Below are 22863 nucleotides of genomic sequence, written 5' to 3'. Positions count from 1 at the left end.
AACCCGATACCCACCTGTGTCAACCACTGTCATCATTACACACATCCCACCAAACACCGTTACCATTGCATACATTTTACCAAACACTGTCATCGTTAAATGCATCTTACCAAACACTCACACCATGACATACATCTTACCAAACACTCACACCATGACATACATCTTACCAAACACTCACACCATGACATACATCTTACCAAACACTCACACCATGACATACATCTTACCAAACACTCACACCATGACATACATCTTACCAAACACTCACACCATGACATACATCTTACCAAACACTGTGACTGTCGCCTCCGACTTCTTTCCTCCGACTGTGAAGGTATACGTCCCTGAGTCGGCCACTCCTGCCCCAGTCATAGTTAGCCCGTATGTATCACCGTTTTCGGAAAACTTGACATTGTCCCCCTCCGTGAGAGCTACCCCGTTCTTCTGCCAGGTCCAGCCCGTGTGTCCGGCTGTGGTCAACTGTGCTGACAACGCTACAGTTTCCCCAGCAGGGATGCGGACATCTTGCAAGCCTTGCCTGAAAACAACTGAAAATACACGAATATCAGAGAGGGAGTCGCACAGAACCTGGACATTCTGACAGCCACAGGTAACACATCTTACCTGTACATTCTGACAGCCACAGGTAACACATCTTACCTGGACATTCTGACAACCATAGGTAACATATCTTACCTGGACATCTGACAGCCACAGGTAACACGTCTTACATATACATTCTGACAGCCACATACCTGTACACTCTGACAAGCTACGGGTGATACATCGTACCTGGACATTCTGCAGCTGACAACCACAGGTAACACGTCTTGCCTGGATATTCTGACAGCCACAGGTAACACGTCTTACCTGGACATTCCGACAGCCAGGGGTAACATATCTTACCTGGACATTCTGACAGCCACAGGTAACACGTCTTACATATACATTCTGACAGCCACATACCTGTATATTCTGACAAGCCACGGGTGACACATCTTACCTGGACATTCTGCAGCTGACAACCACAGGTAACACGTCTTGCCTGGACATTCTCACAGCCAGGGGTAACACGTCTTACATGGACATTCCGACAGCCAGGGCAGATGGCATCCGACCTTGATAATTTGATAGCATAAGACATCTCACCTGGACATTCTGGAAGCGGACAGGTGATGCTGTTTGTCTGGGTTCGTCCCCCTTCACAAGGACTGCCTGTACCGGCTGGGGCAGGGTTGGTACATGTCCGCGACCTCGTGTCTGTCCCGCTGACCGCTAGACCACAGGTGGCGTCACACACTCTCGTCCATGTCGTCCACACGCTCCATCCCCCGTTGACTGCAACACACCAAGTGGGATGCTCCAGGTCTCATGGAAGATGGATGCAGACGTGTCAGATCTCATGGAGGCAGATAAAAGCACACACGTGCACACAAACACTCAGCGACACACGCGCATACACGCACACACAGCAGAGACACATACAATCTCAGACACACACCAAACTCCCAGACAGTGGCAACGGGATCACCACAGTAATTCCTACAGACATTGATGATATGAAAAGACAGTTTTCCAAACCTGGGCATATTATATCTGGGCAGGTAACAGTTTGTGTGTCACTTGCAGCTCCGGCACATGGACTGCCGGTGCCACTGGGAGCAGGGTTGGTACATGTCCGTGTCCTCGTGTCCGTCCCACTCACAGACCGACCGCACGTGGCACTACAGGCCCTCGTCGCCGCCGACCATACACTCCAGCCTCCGTTAACTGTGGCAGAGTCGACATATAAGAATTGAAGAGCACAAAACACAAGCGTCAGATATTTACAATCGCTATTGTCCTTCAATTCAGGGCCCCGTTCCTGAAAGCGATCGTAGCGCTAAGGTGATCGTAACTCCCATACTTTAACATAGACTTATGACAGTCGTAGCGCTACGAGCGCTTTGAGGAAAGGGACCCTGATCGATGTCAGACTACAGGCAAAGATAAAGAGAAATGTACGTGTAATATTGCTCCAAACTGCCCACATTTAAAATAAACAAACACTTCTTGCCACCCACTTATTGGAGAAAATAACAACCCAAACACGACGTGTTGCCACTCAAATGGAGTAAACATGTCGATTGGGATCTACTCAGATACACAGTCAACATAAATGTCACCTACTGTTGGGATCTACTGAGATACACAGTCTACCTAAATGTCACCTACTGTTGGGATCTACTGAGATACACAGTCTCCCTAAATGTCACCTACTATTGGGATCTACTGAGATACACAGTCACCCTAAATGTCACCTACTATTGGGATCTACTGAGATACACAGTCACCCTAAATGTCACCTACTATTGGGATCTACTGAGATACACAGTCACCCTAAATGTCACCTACTATTGGGATCTACTGAGATACACAGTCACCCTAAATGTCACCTACTATTGGGATCTACTGAGATACACAGTCACCCTAAATGTCACCTACTATTGGGATCTACTGAGATACACAGTCACCCTAAATGTCACCTACTATTGGGATCTACTGAGATACACAGTCACCCTAAATGTCACCTACTGTTGGGATCTACTGAGATACACAGTCACCCTAAATGTCACCTACTATTGGGACCTACTGACGACACAGTCACCCTAAATGTCACCTGCTATTGGGATCTACTGAGATACAAGTCACCCTAAATGTCACCTACTATTGGGAACACAGGAGATACACAGTCACCCTAAATGTCACCTACTATTGGGATCTACTGAGATACACAGTCACCCTAAATGTCACCTACTATTGGGACCTACTGAGATACACAGTCACCCTAAATGTCATCTGCTATTGGGACCTACTGAGATACACAGTCACCCTAAATGTCACCTACTGTTGGGATCTACTGAGATACACAGTCATGGTAAATGTCACCTACTATTGGGAACACTGAGATCACAGTCACATGGTAATGTCACCTACTATTGGGAACTACTGAGATACACAGTCATGTCACATAAATGTCACCTACTATTGGGAACACTGAGGACACAGTCACATGGTAATGTCACCTACTATTGGGATCTACTGAGATGGCACAGTCACCCTAAATGTCACCTACTATTGGGAACTACTGAGACGGCACAGTCACATGGTAATGTCACCTACTATTGGGACACATGATGTCACCTACTATTGGGATACACGGCAGTCATGGTAATGTCACCTACTATTGGGAACACTGACGGCACAGTCACATGGTAATGTCACCTACTATTGATCTACTGACGGATACACAGTCTCACCTACACAGGATGGCATGTCACATGGTAATGTCACCTACTATTGGGAACACAGGACGACAAGTCACATGGTAATGTCACCTACTATTGAAAACACGACGGCATGTCACATGGTAATGTCACCTACTATTGGGAACACAGGATGTCACATTACGTGGTGATGTCACCTACTATTGGGAACACATGACGACATGTCACATGGTAATGTCACCTACTATTGGGAACACAGGATGGCATGTCACATGGTAATGTCACCTACTATTGGGAACACAGGACGGCATGTCACATGGTAATGTCACCTACTATTGGGAACACAGGATGGCATGTCACATGGTAATGTCACCTACTATTGGGAACACACGACGGCATGTCACATGGTAATGTCACCTACTATTGGGAACACACGACGGCATGTCACATGGTAATGTCACCTACTATTGGGAACACAGGACGGCATGTCACATGGTAATGTCACCTACTATTGGGAACACAGGACGGCATGTCACATGGTAATGTCACCTACTATTGGGAACACACGACGGCATGTCACATGGTAATGTCACCTACTATTGGGAACACACGACGGCATGTCACATGGTAATGTCACCTACTATTGGGAACACAGGACGGCACGTCACATGGTAATGTCGTCTCCTCAGTGGCATCACCAGCACAGTCGTTCCCGCCACGTGCAGGTGTGGGGTTGTCACAGGTTCTATTCCTCTTCCTCGGCACGGTGATGTTGTCCCCACAGGTAGCAGTACACGACCCCACCCACTCCGTCCAGGCACCCCAGCCGCCGTCCACTGAACACACCAATATTACAGAGGTTACAATACTGGAGCTACTGGAGTTTTTGTTTATTGTTTAACGATGAACGCTGCAATCCAGTGACTGGCATCATCTGTATCGATCTATCGATTAAGATACGTGGACATGCTTCAAGTCAGAGAGCCTGCTGAACCGATCCCATTACCCGCCTCTTACGACAAGTGGATGTTCACAGTGGTATGGCTATAGAATGCAAGAGCAACGTCGCCATAGCTATACTCCTTCAGCCGGGTAACACTGAGTGAGTGAGTGAGTGAGAGAGTTTAGTTTTACGCTTTTAGCAATATTCCAGCAACATCACGGAGGGGGACACCAGAAATGGGCTTCACGCATTGTACCCATATGGGGAATCGAACCCGGGTCTTCGGCGTGACGAGCGAACGCTTTAACCACTAGGCTACCCCACCACGCCCCGCGTGACACACAAGGTGTGTGACATGACGTCACGTTGCGTCTCACCAATGACTGTGACGTAGCCCACCGCCGTATGCCCTTCAATGCTGAACGTATAGGCTCCGTTGTCGGCGCCGGTAACTTGAGTCTAGAGTCATGGTGTTGTTGCCCTTGTCGTGGTAGATCTTCACTCTCGTGCTGGGGTGAAGAGCGGTGCCCTTCTGGAGCCATTCCGCCTTGGAGTGGACGCTCTCGTCCACGTCAGCGGTCAGGGTTAATTTCTCCCCAGACCGAAGCGTTACATTCTTGAGCCCAACCAGAACTGTGGAAACCAAAACATTTGTTTCTCTCATTTCTCACAAGTTTGCATGTCGACATCGATATTTCATCACATCTGTAGTAAGAAACGTCTTAATATTACGTTATTGCCAATGCGTCCCGACATTGGTGTTACACAACAAATTGTTCGCTGGACATCCTGAAATATACTGTATATAACAACAACCCCATAGTTCTACTGCACTATTGTTTGAAATAGTCTACTCACTTAAACACTTGGGCAGCGTGGAGCAGATGGTGGCGTTGGTCTGTACCCGCTCCCCAACACACTGAGCCCCGCCGTTCCGGGGTTTGGGATGGTCGCAGTACCGGACACGTCGCAATTCACCGGCAACGTTGTCACCACAAGTAGCCGAACACGTCGTGGTGCGCCAATTCGTCCAATCATCCCAGCCTCCGTCAACAGGTCCTGAATTCAATGACTGGTATAAGACACCGTGCTAAAAGCAGGGTCTACAGTAGACTGCCACTCACCACATTAATCCCCTACCGTCTACAGTAGACTGACACTCAGAACATGGAACCCATACCGTCTACAGTAGACTGCCACTCACCACATTAATCCCCTACCGTCTACAGTAAACTGACACTCAGTACAAGAGTGCCTTCTTTAATTTCCATGATACTAAATCTCTACACCACATACCAATACCTGGTGCTTCATGTCCGTCTATCATACAGCTGTTAATGAAAGTCTCTGTATTTGATATTATCTGCATAACGCAAGTGCTGTCTAATATATATCTGCAGTTCACATACAGACTATTGCCAAGGTTGGATACTGTCGGTACCTACCAGTTTCACAGGGTCCCAGGTTGCACACCGCGGTGAGGTTTTCGGATGCGCTTCCTGCACAGTCAATGCCGCCATTAGCTGGTGCTGGGTTATCACAGGTCCGGTTTCTTTCCCGTGTCCCTTGGAGGTTGTTCCCACAGGTGGCGCTACACGCTCTCCTCCAGCTCGTCCAGACGCTCCAGCCTCCATCAGCTGTGGTTGTATTCAGTGATTGTATTGCATACATATATCAAGTTGTATACAGAGATAGTATTGCATATAGGGTGAGTGTCGGGGTTGTGCTACATACAGTACAGGGCTGGTGTAGTAGACAGAGGTAGTGTTGTATATAGGGTCAGTGTCGGGGTTGTGCTACATACAGTACAGGGCTGGTGTAGTAGACAAAGGTTGTGTTGTATATAGGGTGAGTGTCGGGGTTGTGCTACATACAGTACAGGGCTGGTGTAGTATACAGAGGTAGTATTGTATATAGGGTCAGTGTGAGTGTATACAGAGGGGGGTTGTATATACATACAGTACAGGGCTGGTATTGTATATACAGTACAGGGCTGGTGTAGTATACAGAGGTAGTGTTGTATATAGGGTCAGTGTCGGGGTTGTGCTACATACAGTACAGGGCTGGTGTAGTATACAGAGATAGTATTGTATATAGGGTCAGTGTCGGTATACAGAGGTAGTATTGTATATAGGGTCAGTGTCGTCATACAGAGGTAGTATTGTATATAGGGTCAGGGTCAGGGTTGTGCTGCATACAGTACAGGGCTGGTGTAGTATAAAGAGATAGTATTGTATATAGGGTCGGTGTCGGTATACAGAGGTAGTATTGTATGTAGGGTCAGTGTCGGTATACAGAGGTAGTACTGTATATAGGGTCAGTGTCGGTATACAGAGGTAGTATTGTATATAGGGTGAGTCTCGGGGTTGTACTACATACAGTACAGGGCTGGTGTAGTATACAGAGATAGTATTGTATATAGGGTCAGTGTCGGTATACAGAGGTAGTATTGTATATAGGGTGAGTGTCAGGGTTGTGTTACATACAGTACAGGGCTGGTGTAGTATACAGAGATAGTATTGTATATAGGGTCAGTGTCGGTATACAGAGGTAGTATTGTATATAGGGTCAGTGTCGGTATACAGAGATAGTATTGTACATAGGGTCAGTGTCGGTATACAGAGATAGTATTGTATATAGGGCCAGTGTCGGTATACAGAGGTAGTATTGTATATAGGGTCAGTGCCGGGGTTGTGCTACATACAGTACAGGGCTGGTGTAGTAGACAGAGATAGTATTGTATATAGGGTGAGTGTCGGGGTTGTGCTGCATACAGTACAGGGCTGGTGTAGTAGACAGAGGTAGTATTGTATATAGGGTCAGTGCCGGGGTTGTACTACATACAGTACAGGGCTGGTGTAGTATACAGAGATAGTATTGTATATAGGGTCAGTGTCGGTATACAGAGGTAGTATTGTATATAGGGTCAGTGTCGGTATACAGAGATAGTATTGTATATAGGGTCAGTGTCGGGGTTGTGCTACATACAGTACAGGGCTGGTGTAGTAGACAGAGTGTAGTATACAGAGGTAGTACACAGCACAGCTGGTATAGAGTCAGTGCCATAAATGGTAGGTTGTGCTACATACAGTACAGGGTTGTGCTACACATACGGTACAGTGTTGTATACAGAGATAGTATTGTATATAGGGTCAGTGTCGGGGTTGTGCTACATACAGTACAGGGCTGGTGTAGTATACAGAGGTAGTATTGTATATAGGGTCAGTGCCGGGGTTGTACTACATACAGTACAGGGCTGGTGTAGTATACAGAGGTAGTATTGTATATAGAATACAGGAGTGTCAGGGGTTGTTCTACATACAGTACAGGGCTGGTGTAGTATACAAAGGTTGTGTTGTATATAGGGTGAGTGTCGGGGTTGTTCTACATACAGTACAGGGCTGGTGTAGTATACAGAGATAGTATTGTATATAGGGTCAGTGTCGGGGTTGTTCTACATACAGTACAGGGCTGGTGTAGTATACAGAGGTAGTATTGTATATAGGGTGAGTGTCAGGGTTGTGCTACATACAGTACAGGGCTGGTGTAGTATACAGAGATAGTATTGTATATAGGGTCAGTGTCGGGGTTGTTCTACATACAGTACAGGGCTGGTGTAGTATACAGAGGTAGTATTGTATATAGGGTGAGTGTCAGGGTTGTTCTACATACAGTACAGGGCTGGTGTAGTATACAGAGGTAGTATTGTATATAGGGTGAGTGTCAGGGTTGTTCTACAGGGCTGGGTACAGTACAGGGCTGGTGTAGTAGACAGAGATAGTATTGTATATAGGGTCAGTGTCGGGGTTGTTCTACATACAGTACAGGGCTGGTGTAGTAGACAGAGGTAGTATTGTATATAGGGTCAGTGTCGGGGTTGTGCTACATACAGTACAGGGCTGGTGTAGTAGACAGAGATAGTATTGTATATAGGGTCAGTGTCGGGGTTGTTCTACATACAGTACAGGGCTGGTGTAGTAGACAGAGGTAGTATTGTATATAGGGTCAGTGTCGGGGTTGTGCTACATACAGTACAGGGCTGGTGTAGTATACAGAGGTAGTATTGTATATAGGGTGAGTGTCGTGGTTGTGCTACATACAGTACAGGGCTGGTGTAGTATACAGAGGTAGTATTGTATATAGGGTCAGTGTCGGGGTTGTTCTACATACAGTACAGGGCTGGTGTAGTATACAGAGGTAGTATTGTATATAGGGTGAGTGTAGTATACAGAGGTAGTATTGTATATAGGGTGAGTGTCAGGGTTGTGCTACATACAGTACAGGGCTGGTGTAGTATACAAAGGTAGTATTGTATATAGGGTGAGTGTCGGGGTTGTTCTACATACAGTACAGGGCTGGTGTAGTATACAGAGGTAGTATTGTATATAGGGTCAGTGTCGGGGTTGTTCTACATACAGTACAGGGCTGGTGTAGTATACAGAGGTTGTGTTGTATATAGGCTGGTGTAGTATACAGAGGTTGTATTGTATATAGGGTGAGTGTCGGTATACAAAGGTTGTGTACTATGCAACTGTTGCGCCAACACAACACACATTCTAGAACATCTTGTCACGCACGTCACATTGCCCCCAAAACGGACACCAATGAGTGTTGCTGGGCGATATGTCTTACCTACAACAACCAGATGCCCCTCTGCGGTCTGCCCCTCTATACTAAATGTGTATGTGCCAGTGTCACCAACTGTGAGCTCGTGGAGGGTCAAAGTGTGGTTGGCGTTGTCTTTGGCGATGCCCACCCTGCTGCTGTTATGGAGAAGGTGGCCGTGGCGGTACCACTCTGCTGCTCCCGTCGCTGACGCTTTGGTGACGGCGTTCATTGTCATCACTTGGCCGGCTCGCAGCGTAAGGTTCTGAAGCCCGCTGAGAACTGGAAAGAAAATACAGATACTTGGAATGTTTGGGGCAGGTTTTGTGTAACACCGCTGACACGGCCTGGTGTAACAGTCACCGTCACAGTCACTGCACAGACACAAGCTTTAAGTGTTGTTCATGTACTAAGTACGCGATACATGTTGTACAGACACAAGTGTGGCTGCTGATACGTACTGATACACTGGGTACGTCAAACACGTTGTACAGACACAACAGTGGCTGTTGATACGTACTGATACACTGGGTACGTCAAACACGTTGTACAGACACAACAGTGGCTCTTGATACGTACTGATACACTGGGTACGTCAAACACGTTGTACAGACACAACAGTGGCTGTTGATACGTACTGATACACTCTGGAAGGTCACAAATGGTAGTGTTTCTGTCTATTCTCTCCCCTTCACAGTTTTTCCCGCCATTTCTTGGCGTTGGTTTGTCGCAGTAACGGACACGTCTCGACACGCCGGCCACGTTCACGCCGCACGTGGCTGAACAGCTGACGACATGCCAGGTAGTCCATGCGTCCCAGCCGCCGTCGACTGAAACAAACAAACATAATGGATGCATTACTAAACTGCAGGAGAAATATGACACAATGATGGTTGGTGCTGACAATCGGGTGTATCGAGAGGAACAGGACTGTGTACCTGGCACCATGTTGCAATACTCCGGAGTTCCAGAGCCTGCGACGTCTGTGCCACCAGTCCCCACGTTTCAGTAGTCCCGCGTCAGACATGAATTAGAGGTGGCCGTAAAATCTCCATGAGGACCCTACCTCCACATCGGGACTCACCTACTACTGTCACTGTGCCTTTTGTGGATTTCCCTCCAATAGTGAAAGTGTATTCCCCGTCGTCTGCGAAGGTCGCCCCGGTCACATTCAGGGTATATTTCCCGGAACCATCCTGACCAAACTTCATCCTGTCGCTCTCCGCGAGAACCTTGCCTCCCATCGACCACTCTCCGGCCGATGTGGTCGTCCCGCTGACACCGGCGGTCAGAGTGAAGTCGCTTCCACTCTGGACAGTGACGTTGTTCAGCTGCGTGGTGAAGCTCACTGTAAAGACATATCGTATTGACGTAGTCAAAACTTAAAATTGTTTCTGTTTGTCGGATGTGGGATGTCATGAACTAATATCTTGTGTCCGGTATGCAGTTTCGGCGCTGGTATACATGTATGCGTCTGATGTCTGATGTCTGGTGTCTGGTGTCTGGTGTCTGATGTCTGGTGTCTGGTGTCTGGTGTCTGATGTCTGGTTCTGGTGTCTGGTGTCTGGTGTCTGGTGTCTGGTGTCTGGAGTCTGATGTCTGGTGTCTGGTGTCTGATGTCTGATGTCTGGTTCTGGTGTCTGGTGTCTGATGTCTGGTGTCTGGTGTCTGGTGTCTGGTGTCTGATGTCTGGTGTCTGGTGTCTGGTGTCTGGTGTCTGATGTCTGGTGTCTGGTGTCTGGTGTCTGGTGTCTGATGTCTGATGTCTGGTGTCTGGTGTCTGGTGTCTGGTGTCTGGTGTCTGGTGTCTGGTGTCTGATGTCTGATGTCTGATGTCTGGTGTCTGGTGTCTGGTGTCTGATGTCTGATGTCTGGTGTCTGATGTCTGATGTCTGGTGTCTGGTGTCTGATGTCTGATGTCTGGTGTCTGGTGTCTGGTGTCTGGTGTCTGGTGTCTGATGTCTGCTAACTAATGTGTACCACAACAATCCACCCAACATTTGACTCGTGGCCCTCGCTGCCTCCATGTCCGCCCCAATCAGCACCACGTACAGTTGGCAATATACTGAAGATCTGGCAGCATACATCGATCGCCAGCACCGTATGGTTTGTACCAATGTGTATACAGGAGAACCATCACCGTATGGTTTGTACCAATGTGTATACAGGAGAACCATCACCGTATGGTTTGTACCAATGTGTATACAGGAGAACCATCACCGTATTGTTTGTACCAATGTGTATACAGGAGAACCATCACCGTATTGTTTTGTACCAACCATCACCGTATACAGGAGAACCATCACCGTATGGTTTGTACCAATGTGTATACAGGAGAACCATCACCGTATGGTTTGTACCAATGTGTATACAGGAGAACCATCACCGTATGGTTTGTACCAATGTGTATACAGGAGAACCATCACCGTATGGTTTGTACCAATGTGTATACAGGAGAACCATCACCTTTGTTAAATCAGTACCGTGAAGGAGATGCGTTGTATGAACAATGTTTGGTAAACAGTGAATTTCGTTAAGCATACAATATGTGTCGATTCCTGAATACAAGCGACAAAACACATCGTCATACATAATTTCTTGTACACGTAGAGTCGATGGTACAATTCTGACACAGAAGCATGTTGGTGAAAGGTGAGCGTATCCTGCCCCACCGTTACACCCGTCACAAACAATGTAGAGGGATGTTAAAGTTACACGTATACCAAACTTCCATATCTCTCAAAGTAGCACGTATTATACAGTAACACAAATCTCAATTTGACACTATCATAAAGATACATGCATCTCAAAGTGACACGTATCTGAACGAGGCACACATCTCAAACTCACACGTATCATAAAGTAACACGTTGTTGAAAATAACACTTGTCATAAAGTGATGCACATCACTTGCTGAGTCCCACGAAGTACAAAGTAGGGAGACGCCAGCAACAATGTATTGGTGACAATGTATCGGTGACAATGTATCGGTGACAATGTATCTGTAAGAATGTGTCGGTGACAATGTATCGGTAACAATGTGTCGATGACAATGTGTTGGTGACAGTAAGTCGGTGACAATGTGTCGGCAACAATGTATTGGTGACAGTGTGTCGGTGACAATGTGTCGGCAACAATGTATTGGTGACAATGTATCGGTAACAATGTGTTGGTGACACTGTATCGGTAACAATGTGTTGGTGACAATGTATCTGTCACAACGTGTAGGTGACAATGTATCGGTAACAATGTGTCGATGACAATGTGCTGGTGACAATGTGTTGGTGACAATGTGTCGGTAACAATGTGTCGATGACAATGTGTCGGTAACAATGTATCATTGACAGTGTGTCGGTAGTTACCACAAGTGGAAGTGTCACACTGAACGGTTCTCTGCTCCTCAGAGTCCCCGGCACAAGTGCTTCCGTTATTGACCGGAGCTGGGTTGGTGCAGGTCCTGGTCCGCGTGTCCGTGCCGGTGGCCGAACTGCAGTCGGCCGAGCAGCCCTGCGTCCACACCGCCCACCCACTCCATCCACCATCAACTGAAAATTGGATCGAAATGTAAAAATATGGTTTTAGGCGGCTTTTAGCCTTACTATCATGGCAGGGACACCAGACATGGGATTCACACATCGTACCGATGTGGTGAATCGAACCAGGCCCCGATTTCTCGAAACAAACTTAAGTCTGAGTTTTGACTTAAGTCAGCGTTTTTACTCAAATTTGAGAAAACGCAAAAAATGCATTTTCCAGAATAAACTGAAATCAATATTAAACTCAAACTTAGTAGACAATTTGAGTTTGGTGGATAGATTACTTAAGTTGTTTGGGCTTTCTTATTTAAAAAATGCAGTTGAGTTAAAAATTCAGCTATTTCAAATGGTCAAACTCAGTTTGAAATTTGAGAAAAACTTAAGTTTGTTTCGAGAAATCGGGTCCCGGGCACGGCGTGACGGGCAAACGCTTAACTACTGGCAACCGGGAGCACACTCTGGTTGATGAGGAGCAAGTTAGTTCGACCGACAACCTCCAATATGTGATTGCAGATACATAACTCACCATACACAGTCACTGTCCCCTCCGTGGTTTCCGGCGACAACGAAGGAGTATTTCCCGGAGTCGGCCTGTGTCGCTCCAATGACTCCCATTCTGTAGGCACTATCGCCACTGCTGAACTGGATCCGGTTATTCTCGGTAATGGCCACCCCGTCCTTCATCCAGCGCAACCCCGAGTACCCAGATCCCAACAGAAGGACAGACTGGGTGAAGTTATCCCCCCTGGCGAACTCGGATATCCTTCAGACCGTCCAGAATCTCAGCTGTAATGTCAGAAGTAGAAATGAAATAGTTCTACATGGACAAGCTATTGATGATGTGGGTGTGTTTGGTGTTGGGTGTGCTGGATGATGGTGAGAGGGGGGGTGAGATCAATATCTTACTGGAGTCATTTCGATAGTGATCTTCACCTGACGATGTTTGATCAAGAAGTTAAGTGCACAATGGGAACACCCTGTTCCTTCTCACCTGTCACTGTCACATAGCCCTTTGTAGATTTGCCTCCAATGGAGAATGTATATTCCCCTTCGTCTGCAGTCTCAGCTGCGATCACATTCAGAGAATATTTCCCAGAACCATCTTGCACGAACTTCATCCTGCTACTCTCTGTGAGCACAGTACCCCCCTTCGACCACTGCCAATCGGTCTTGTCTGTCTCGCTGACCGTTGCGGCCAACGTGAAGTCGTTTCCGCCGCGAACCGTCACGTTGTTCAACTCTGTGGTGAAGCCGACTGCAAGGACAAGGTCAAGTCAAGTCTTTTATTTCTTATGAAGGGCTTGGGCCCATATATAAATATGCAAATAGTTATTACAATGATGAATGTTGCATAGGTACACTATAAACACACTTAATGTAACATAAGTGGCATGATGACGTACAGATATATTATCCATTAACCAGCCACTGTCGTAGCTCAAAGCAAGGACAAGGTCAAGGTCAAAGCTCGAGTCTGACTCAATGCTATAATATCCAGGCCTCCATGGAATGGTCACAAATATTTTAGCTAAGAAGGCGTGTTTGGCGATGTTCGGCGTGACTGGAGCTCTGACAGCTGTTGGCTAATATGTGACAACAGCTATGTAGTAGTTGTGTTAACGGCTGTCTGTTGTCGATAGTGTATGCAATGTCGTCGGTATGTCAGGCATCTAACGTCTGATGCTGTTTGTGTATATTATCTTTTATATCGGATACTCTCTGTGGATATAGCGTCTAATGTCTGATGCTTTCTCTGGATATAGCGTCTAATGTTTAATGCTTTCTGTGTATATAATCTTTTACATCTGAATTTATCTGTGGGTATAGCATCTATTGTCTGATTCTCTCTGTGGATATAGCATCTAATGTCTGATTCTCTCTGTGGATATAGCGTCTAATGTCTGATGCTTTCTGTGTATATTATCTTTTACATCTGATTTATCTCTGTGCATATAGCTTCTAATGTCTGATTCTCTCTCTGGATATAGAATATAATGTCTGATGCTTTATCTGGATATAGCGTCTAATGTCTGATGCTGCCTGTGTGTATAGCGTCTAATGTCTGATTCTCTCTCTGGATATAGAATATAATGTCTGATGCTTTATCTGGATATAGCGTCTAATGTCTGATGCTGCCTGTGTGTATAGCGTCTAATGTCTGATTCTCTCTCTGGATATAGAATATAATGTCTGATGCTTTATCTGGATATAGCGTCTAATGTCTGATGCTGCCTGTGTGTATAGCGTCTAATGTCTGATGCTGCCTGTGTGTATAGCGTCTAATGTCTGATTCTCTCTCTGGGTATAGAATATAATGTCTGATGCTTTATCTGGATATAGCGTCTAATGTCTGATGCTTTCTGTGTATATTATCTTTTACATCTGATTCTCTCTGTGGGTATAGCATCTGATGTCTGATTCTCTCTGTGGGTATAGCGTCTAATGTCGGATGCTGCCTGTGGGTATAGCGTCTAATGTCTGATGCTGTTTGTGGGCATAGCCTCTAATGTCTGATGTTATCTGTGGGTATAGCGTTTAATGTCTGATTCTCTCTGTGGGTATAGCGTCTAATGTCTGATGCTGTTTGTGGATATTATTTTTTACATCTGATTCTTTCTCTTCTCTGGATATAGCATCTAATGTCTGATGGTGTCTGTGTGTATAGCGTCTAATGTCTGATGCTGTCTCTGAATATAGCTTCTAATGGCTGATTCTCTCTGTGTGTATAGCTTCTAATGTCTGATTCTGTCTGTGGATGTAGTGTCTAATGTCTGACGCTGTTTGTGGATATTATTTTTTACATCTGATTCTTTCTCTGGATATAGCGTCTAATGGCTGATGCTGTTGTTGGATATAGCATTTAATGTTTCATGCTGTTGTTGGATATAGCGTTTAATGTTTCATACTGTTGTTGGATATAGCGTTTAATGTTTCATGCTGTTGTTGGATATAGCGTTTAATGTTTCATACTGTTGTTGGATATAGCGTTTAATGTTTCATGCTGTTGTTGGATATAGCGTTTAATGTTTCATGCTGTTGTTGGATATAGCGTTTAATGTTTCATGCTGTTGTTGGATATAGCGTTTAATGTTTCATACTGTTGTTGGATATAGCGTTTAATGTTTCATACTGTTGTTGGATATAGCGTTTAATGTTTCATACTGTTGTTGGATATAGCGTTTAATGTTTCATACTGTTGTTGGATATTCTGCCTGACGTCTGATGTTGTTTGTGGATAGTCTGTCATGACTTGGTTGTCAATACTGTTAGTGTTGTTTTATGACAGAAATAACAGATATAGCACACAGATTACATTCTTTTACACTATTTATATTGTATTTGTACCATTTGTTTGCATTCATTCACTTTTATGTCTGATAAAAATCTTGAAACTAATGTAGAACATTACAACCTTACCATCGCAGGCAGCGACTGATGTACACGCCCCAGTTTCGGTCTCACTGCTGTTCCCTACACATTCCGCCTTTTCGCATGTGCGTGTGCGCTCTCTGTCTCCGATGATATTCACGCCGCAGGTTGCCCGACATCTGAGCTGACTCCATTCTGACCATTCGCTCCAACGTTCTGTGCCGATAATCAATTACTTGCAGTCAAAACTGAAAACACCTAATCCGGACTAATATGTTGACCTGGGCCGAGATTTTCGAAGCTCTCTTAGCGCTAAGATATTCGTAAGTGTCATACATTAACATTAACTTACGACTATCTTAGCGCTAAGAGAGCTTCGAACTCTGGGCCCTGATTCCTGACAGAAGTGCTCATCCGGCGCAACTGAGAAATCAGTTAAACACATGGTGGTCACTACCATCGTGTTCCAGGTTTTCTCACGCCTGGTCACTTCTCGACACGATTATCAATAAGCAGTTGTAAAACATGTCACTACCTTTTAAAGACAGTTTTATCTTAAACACAAGCTATCGTCAGAGTATTTACAATGTCTGGTCGGATAAGCCATCCTCGTTATAGTGTGAGTAAACACTGTCGTACGAAAACTTACGATACGACGATATATTGTATTATATCAGCTGGTAGTGTCATTAACAGATCAATATCTACATGTCAGGGAGGTCTAACTTTCATTGTTTACAACTACACATGGGGCTGGTGGTCGCCGGTCACAAAAAGACATCGGGGCTTTGGGATCATTGTCATCAGAATCAACAGTCTTAGAGTATTGCCAGACATACAGAGCTGAACGACGGAGTTGCTGTGGCATAATGGCAGGTCCGCCAGTGATTGAGGCCGAGAAACAACAGCCAGTTACAACTGTGTGGACTGTTGTCACTGTCCGCGTGGTTACACTGCTGTACGTACCGCACGTCAGTGACTTAACACTGTGAACCCTGTAATGTCGTATGTCAGTGACTTAACACTGTGAACCCTGTAATGTCCTGTGTCAGTGACTTAACACTGTAAACCTTGTAATGTCGTATGTCAGTGACTTAACACTGTGAACCCTGTAATGTCGTATGTTAGTGACTTAACACTGTGAACCCTGTAATGTCGTATGTCAATGACTTAACACTGTGAACCCTGTAATGTCGTATGTTAGTGACTTAACACTGTTAACACTGTAATGTCGTATGTCAGTGACTTAACACTGTGAACCCTGTAATGTCGTATGTCAGTGACTTAACACTGTGAACCCTGTAATGTCCTATGTCAGTGACTTAACACTGTGAACCCTGTAATGTCGTATGTCAGTGACTTAACACTGTGAACCCTGTAATGTCGTATGTTAGTGACTTAACACTGTTAACCCTGTAATGTCGTATGTCAGTGACTTAACACTGTGAACCCTGTAATGTCGTATGTCAGTGACTTAACACTGTGAACCCTGTAATGTCGTATGTCAGTGACTTAACACTGTGAACCCTGTAATGTCCTATGTCAGTGACTTAACACTGTGAACCCTGTAATGTCGTATGTCAGTGACTTAACACTGTGAACCCTGTAATGTCGTATGTTAGTGACTTAACACTGTGAACCCTGTAATGTCGTATGTCAGTGACTTAACACTGTGAACCCTGTAATGTCGTATGTCAGTGACTTAACACTGTGAACACTGTAATGTCGTATGTTAGTGACTTAACACTGTGAACCCTGTAATGTCCTATGTCATTGACTTCACACTGTGAACCCTGTAATGTCCTATGTCATTGACTTCACACTGTGAACCCTGTAATGTCCTATGTCATTGACTTCACACTGTGAACCCTGTAATGTCCTATGTCATTGACTTCACACTGTGAACCCTGTAATGTCGCTAAGTGTTAAAGAAACTCACTGAGAACTGTCACGAAACCGTGGGCTGTCTGCCCCCCAACTGTGAAGGTGTAGTCCCCGGCGTCGGACAACAATGCTCCCTGTACGAAGAAGGAAATGAACGATCCATTCTTGAAGATGCTGTATCGTCCCCCTTCGGTGAGATGCTCCCCATCCCGGCTCCAGTTGCCTCCCACAATGGCCATGTGACTCATCTCGGCCGTCAGGTTAAAGCTCTCCCCCTCGTACACCGTCAGGTTCTGGAGACCCGTCAGCACTTCAGCTGAAGGAACAGGTGGACATTTAGCAGTCATGTGTAACAGTGTGTGAGACAGTTGTGGGTCTGTGTGTGTGAGAGAGAGTTGTGGGTCTGTGTGTGTAAGAGAGAGTTGTGGGTCTGTGTGTGAGAGAGTTGGGGTTCTGTGTGTGTGAAAGAGTTGTGGGTCTGTGTGTGTGAGAGAGTTGTGGGTCTCTGTGTGTGTGAGAGAGTTGTGGGTCTGTGTGTGTGAGAGAGTGGTGGGGGGGTCTGTGTGTTTGAGAGAGTTAGGGGTCTCTGTGTGTGAGAGAGTTGGAGGTCTGTGTGTGTCAGAGAGTTATGGGGTCTGTGTGTGTGTGAGAGTTGGGGGTCTGTGTGTGAGAGAGTTGGGGGTCTGTGTGTGAGAGAGAGAGGTGGGGGCAGTGTGTGTGTGTGTGTGTGTGTGTGTGTGTGTGTGTGTGTGTGAGAGAGAGAGAGAGAGGTGGGTGGTCTGTGTGTATGAGAGAGTTAGGGGTCTCTGTGTGTGAGAGAGTTGGAGGTCTGTGTGTATCAGAGAGTTGGGGGCCTGTGTGTGAGAGAGAGGTGGGGGTCTGTGTGTGTGAGAGAGGTGGGGGTCTGTGTGTGGGAGAGTTGGGGGCCTGTGTGTGAGAGAGAGTTGGGGGCCTGTGTGTGTGAGAAGTGGGGGTCTGTGTGTGTGAGAGAGGTGGGGTCTGTGTATGTGAGAGAGATAGAGGTGTGTCTGTGTGTGAGAGACAGTTGTGGGTCTGTGTGTGAGAGAGATGTTGGGGGGGTCTGTGTGTGTGTGTGAGAGGTAGGGTCTGCGTTTGAGAGAGAGTTGGGGCTCTGTGTGTGAGAGAGAGGTGGGTATGTGTGTGTGAGAGAGTTGGGGGGTCTGTGTGCATGGGAGAGTTGGGGGGTCTGTGTGTGAGAGAGAGTTGGGGGTCTGTGTGCGTGAAAGTTGGTAGGTGGGTGTGTCTGTGAGAGAGTGTGTGAGAGAGAGGGTGATTGAGAGAGTCTGGGTGAAAGCGGTGCTCGCGTGTTTGGTTTTGGTTAGTGATGGCGGATCTTGGTATGGGCTATCCGTATCCACTCGCCCCTTTTAGTAACCTCCAAGAAGACTCATTCCAATCTCGATGTTTGATATGTGCGACAAACAAATCAGAAGGCGCGTAATGATTGTGGTGCTTTGATAAATATAATCGTTGATGGCATTATGTCAGTGATTTTAAAATCATTAAAAATATATATCGTCATATTGAAAGTACAAAGAATTGTACTGCCTAATGTGAATAGGAAGAGAGATAGTGAGAGATTCAAAAACACGCACGTGCGTGTGTTTACATGACGGCTCTCGTGGGTGTATCATTGATGATCTTGCGGGGTTTCTTTTTGAGATTGTACGTGCGCTTAGCAACACATTTTTAGGAAGTATAGTTATAAATCGATGCGAGTTTCAAAACAATAATATTGCATCTATATATAACTAAACAACTTTAATCTTTAACATTCGATATATATTTCACAACTGTGGGGTATTTTAGTCTGACTTTTTGGGGGTCACTCATATATTTTTCAGCGAATTCATTTTAAAATTCCACCAGGGTTTGACAGCAAGGTTACATGAATGTTCAGTTGGAGAAATATGTGTTTACTTCATTTTGAGTGTCTGCTCTGGGATTTAATGTATTTGAAAAAAAGATTATTGTATTTGCATATTCAATGAAACAAATCATATTTGTTATTGTTATTACCTTTTTAGAAAATTCATGTATACTCGGAAATATAAGGTGAACAGCTGGTAATAAATACCTTAGAATGTGTTTAACACATATTTTTCTACTTCTTTTAGTTGTATCAAAGAGGTTTAATTATTTCAAATAGATAAAAACGAAAACAGCAATACAATATATGAGTGCATCGGTGATATTAAGTACCATTGGAATCAAACAGAAATAGATTCATCGTTCTTTTTTAAAGTAGTTCTGATGTTCATGCGCCAATATGAAATCCTAGCACGAGTCGCTATTCGGCTTGTACCGAAATAACACGAGTTGTTCACGAATGGGTCTTGGGGGCTAGAATGTTAGTGTGTACGTCTTTGTGAGTGGTTTAATGGTTTGATTATGTCCACAAAACAAGAGTGGATATGGTAATGTTTAAAGACAGACTTGAAATAACCTGAAGATCACACACCAATTACAGCACAGAATTTCTCTGCGAGTTCTGGGGCAGTGTCCTCGAACGTTTGGAAATCCGACAGGTGGATCACGTGACCTTCGTCAGATGCAATAGTCTCCAGCTCCTTCTGATATCGAGCCAAGACGGCAGGGATAGTTTTCACATAGATCTCTATTCCAACTGTATAGATGGTGATGCTGCTGTCTTTAGCCCTCTGCGCCGCTGCCAACGTCCGCTCGGGACGTGTGGAGAGTCCGTCTGTCACTACGATCATGATCCGAGGTACGACCTTCCTACCCTGTGCCAGCAGCATGTCGGTTCCCGCGTCTATACCGTGGTCCGTGAACGTAGAACGGGCAGGGTACGCCATTTCGGTGATCTTATTGTCCAGGAAGAGCCAGTCATGGGTCATGTTGACTCTTTCCGTGACCGTCGTGCTGTACAACACAACGCCGATGTGAACGTCCTCGTTCGTCTGCAGCGTGGTGTTGATGAACTCCATCAGGGCTCGCTTCACAGTCACGAAATTACTGGCGCCAATACTCTCCGATCCGTCAACAACCAACACCGCGTCATAAATGGAATGACAACCTGCAACAAAATATCATATTGTAATATATGGCGGAAACCATCTACAACAGAAAATCATGTTGTACTATAAGGCGGAGACCATCTACAACAGAATATCATACTGTATTATAAGGCGGAGACCATCTACAACAGAATATCATACTGTAGTATAAGGCGGAGACCATCTACAACAGAATACCATATTGTACTATAAGGCGGAGACCATCTACAACAGAATATCATATTGTACTATAAGGCGGAGACCATCTACAACAGAATATCATATTGTATTATATTTAGGGAGAATCTACAACAGAATATCATATTGTACTATAAGGCGGAGACCATCTACAACAGAATATCATATTGTATTATAAGGCGGAGACCATCTACAACAGAATTTCATATTGTATTATAAGGTGGAGACCATCTACAACAGAATATCATACTGTAGTATAAGGCGGAGACCATCTACAACAGAATACCATATTGTACTATAAGGCGGAGACCATCTACAACAGAATATCATATTGTACTATAAGGCGGAGACCATCTACAACAGAATATCATATTGTATTATACGGCGGAAAAATCTACAACAGAATATCATACTGTATTATAAGGCGGAGACCATCTACAACAGAATATCATATTGTATTATAAGGCGGAGACAATCTACAACAGAATATCATTTGTATTATAAGGCGGAAATATCTACAACAGAATACCATATTGTATTATAAGGCGGAGACCATCTACAACAGAATATCATGTTGTATTATAAGGCGGAGACCATCTACAACAGAATATCATATTGTACTATAAGGGGGAGACCATCTACAACAGAATATCATGTTGTATTATAAGGCGGAGGCCATCTACAACAGAATATCATATTGTATTATAAGGCGGAGGCCATCTACAACAGAATATCATGTTGTATTATAAGGCGGAGACCATCTACAACAGAATATCATATTGTACTATAAGGCGGAGACCATCTACAACAGAATATCATATTGTATTATAAGGCGGAGACAATCTACAACAGAATATCATGTTGTATTATAAGGTGGAGGCCATCTACAACAGAATATCATATTGTACTATAAGGCGGAGACCATCTACAACAGAATATCATATTGTACTATAAGGTGGAGACCATCTACAACAGAATATCATGTTGTATTATAAGGCCGAGGCCATCTACAACAGAATATCATGTTGTATTATAAGGCGGAGGCCATCTACAACAGAATATCATGTTGTATTATAAGGCGGAGACCATCTACAACAGAATATCATATTGTACTATAAGGCGGAGACCATCTACAACAGAATATCATGTTGTATTATAAGGCGGAGACAATCTACAACAGAATATCATTTGTATTATAAGGCGGAAATATCTACAACAGAATACCATATTGTATTATAAGGCGGAGACCATCTACAACATCATGTTGTAGAATATGGAGACCATCTACAACAGAATATCATGTTGTATTATAAGGCGGAGACCATCTACAACAGAATATCATATTGTACTATAAGGCGGAGACCATCTACAACAGAATATCATGTTGTATTATAAGGCGGAGGCCATCTACAACAGAATATCATGTTGTATTATAAGGCGGAGGCCATCTACAACAGAATATCATGTTGTATTATAAGGCGGAGACCATCTACAACAGAATATCATATTGTACTATAAGGCGGAGACCATCTACAACAGAATATCATGTTGTATTATAAGGTGGAGGCCATCTACAGCAGAATATCATATTGTACTATAAGGCGGAGACCATCTACAACAGAATATCATATTGTACTATAAGGCGGAGACCATCTACAACAGAATATCATGTTGTATTATAAGGCGGAGGCCATCTACAAGAGAATATCATGTTGTATTATAAGGCGGAGACTATCTTCAACAGAATATCATATTGTACTATAAGGCGGAGACCATCTGCAACAGAATGGTTTGTTGTGCTATGAGGTGTAGACATTATAAACTGTAATAACCTGTAGTAATGTTTATGGGTTGTTAACCACTCTTAATTATTACCAGACGATCACAAACCGATAAATATGATTTGTCTATATGAACAAAAATGTGACAGTCTTATCAAACTCTGTGCTACAATATATTACTGTATGCAGGAAAGCCTAACACAAAACCAACTCCAAAACACACTCCCTCCTCTGGAATGT

The 22863-nt window shown here is 44.7% G+C and overlaps 1 protein-coding gene across 1 annotated transcript; it reads right to left on the bottom strand.

Annotated features, from left to right (window-relative positions):
- Positions 1-267: 267 nt before the first annotated feature.
- On the bottom strand, positions 268-13037 carry LOC124288160 (SCO-spondin-like). Its single transcript, XM_046724738.1, has 12 exons — positions 12893-13037; positions 12180-12362; positions 9884-10165; positions 9456-9647; positions 8845-9099; positions 5658-5849; positions 5071-5271; positions 4666-4845; positions 3911-4105; positions 1627-1773; positions 1007-1341; positions 268-600 (listed from the first exon to the last, which is right to left on the bottom strand). The coding sequence occupies exons 1-12, from the start codon at positions 13035-13037 to the stop codon at positions 268-270; spliced, it is 2640 nt and encodes an 879-aa protein (XP_046580694.1).
- Between the last annotated feature and the right edge of the window lie 9826 nt (positions 13038-22863).

This window comes from Haliotis rubra, unplaced genomic scaffold (genome assembly GCF_003918875.1).
Source record: "Haliotis rubra isolate DU_JTF1 unplaced genomic scaffold, ASM391887v1 Scf413, whole genome shotgun sequence".
Classification (NCBI taxonomy): domain Eukaryota; kingdom Metazoa; phylum Mollusca; class Gastropoda; order Lepetellida; family Haliotidae; genus Haliotis; species Haliotis rubra.
Note: the sequence above shows the minus strand (reverse complement) of the source record. Positions and strands in the feature narration are given on the sequence as shown.

Excerpts from the sequence above, each read along its gene's own strand:
- LOC124288160 (XM_046724738.1), bottom strand. The coding sequence starts at position 13,037 with ATGAAGGACGGGGTGGCCATTACCGAGAATAACCGGATCCAGTTCAGC. Across the intron at positions 5,850-8,844 it reads GGGGCATCTGGTTGTTGTAG|CTGATGGAGGCTGGAGCGTC; the intron begins GTAAGACATATC and ends ATACAACCACAG. Across the intron at positions 1,774-3,910 it reads GCCGTCCTGTGTTCCCAATA|TTAACGGAGGCTGGAGTGTA; the intron begins GTAGGTGACATT and ends ACTCTGCCACAG.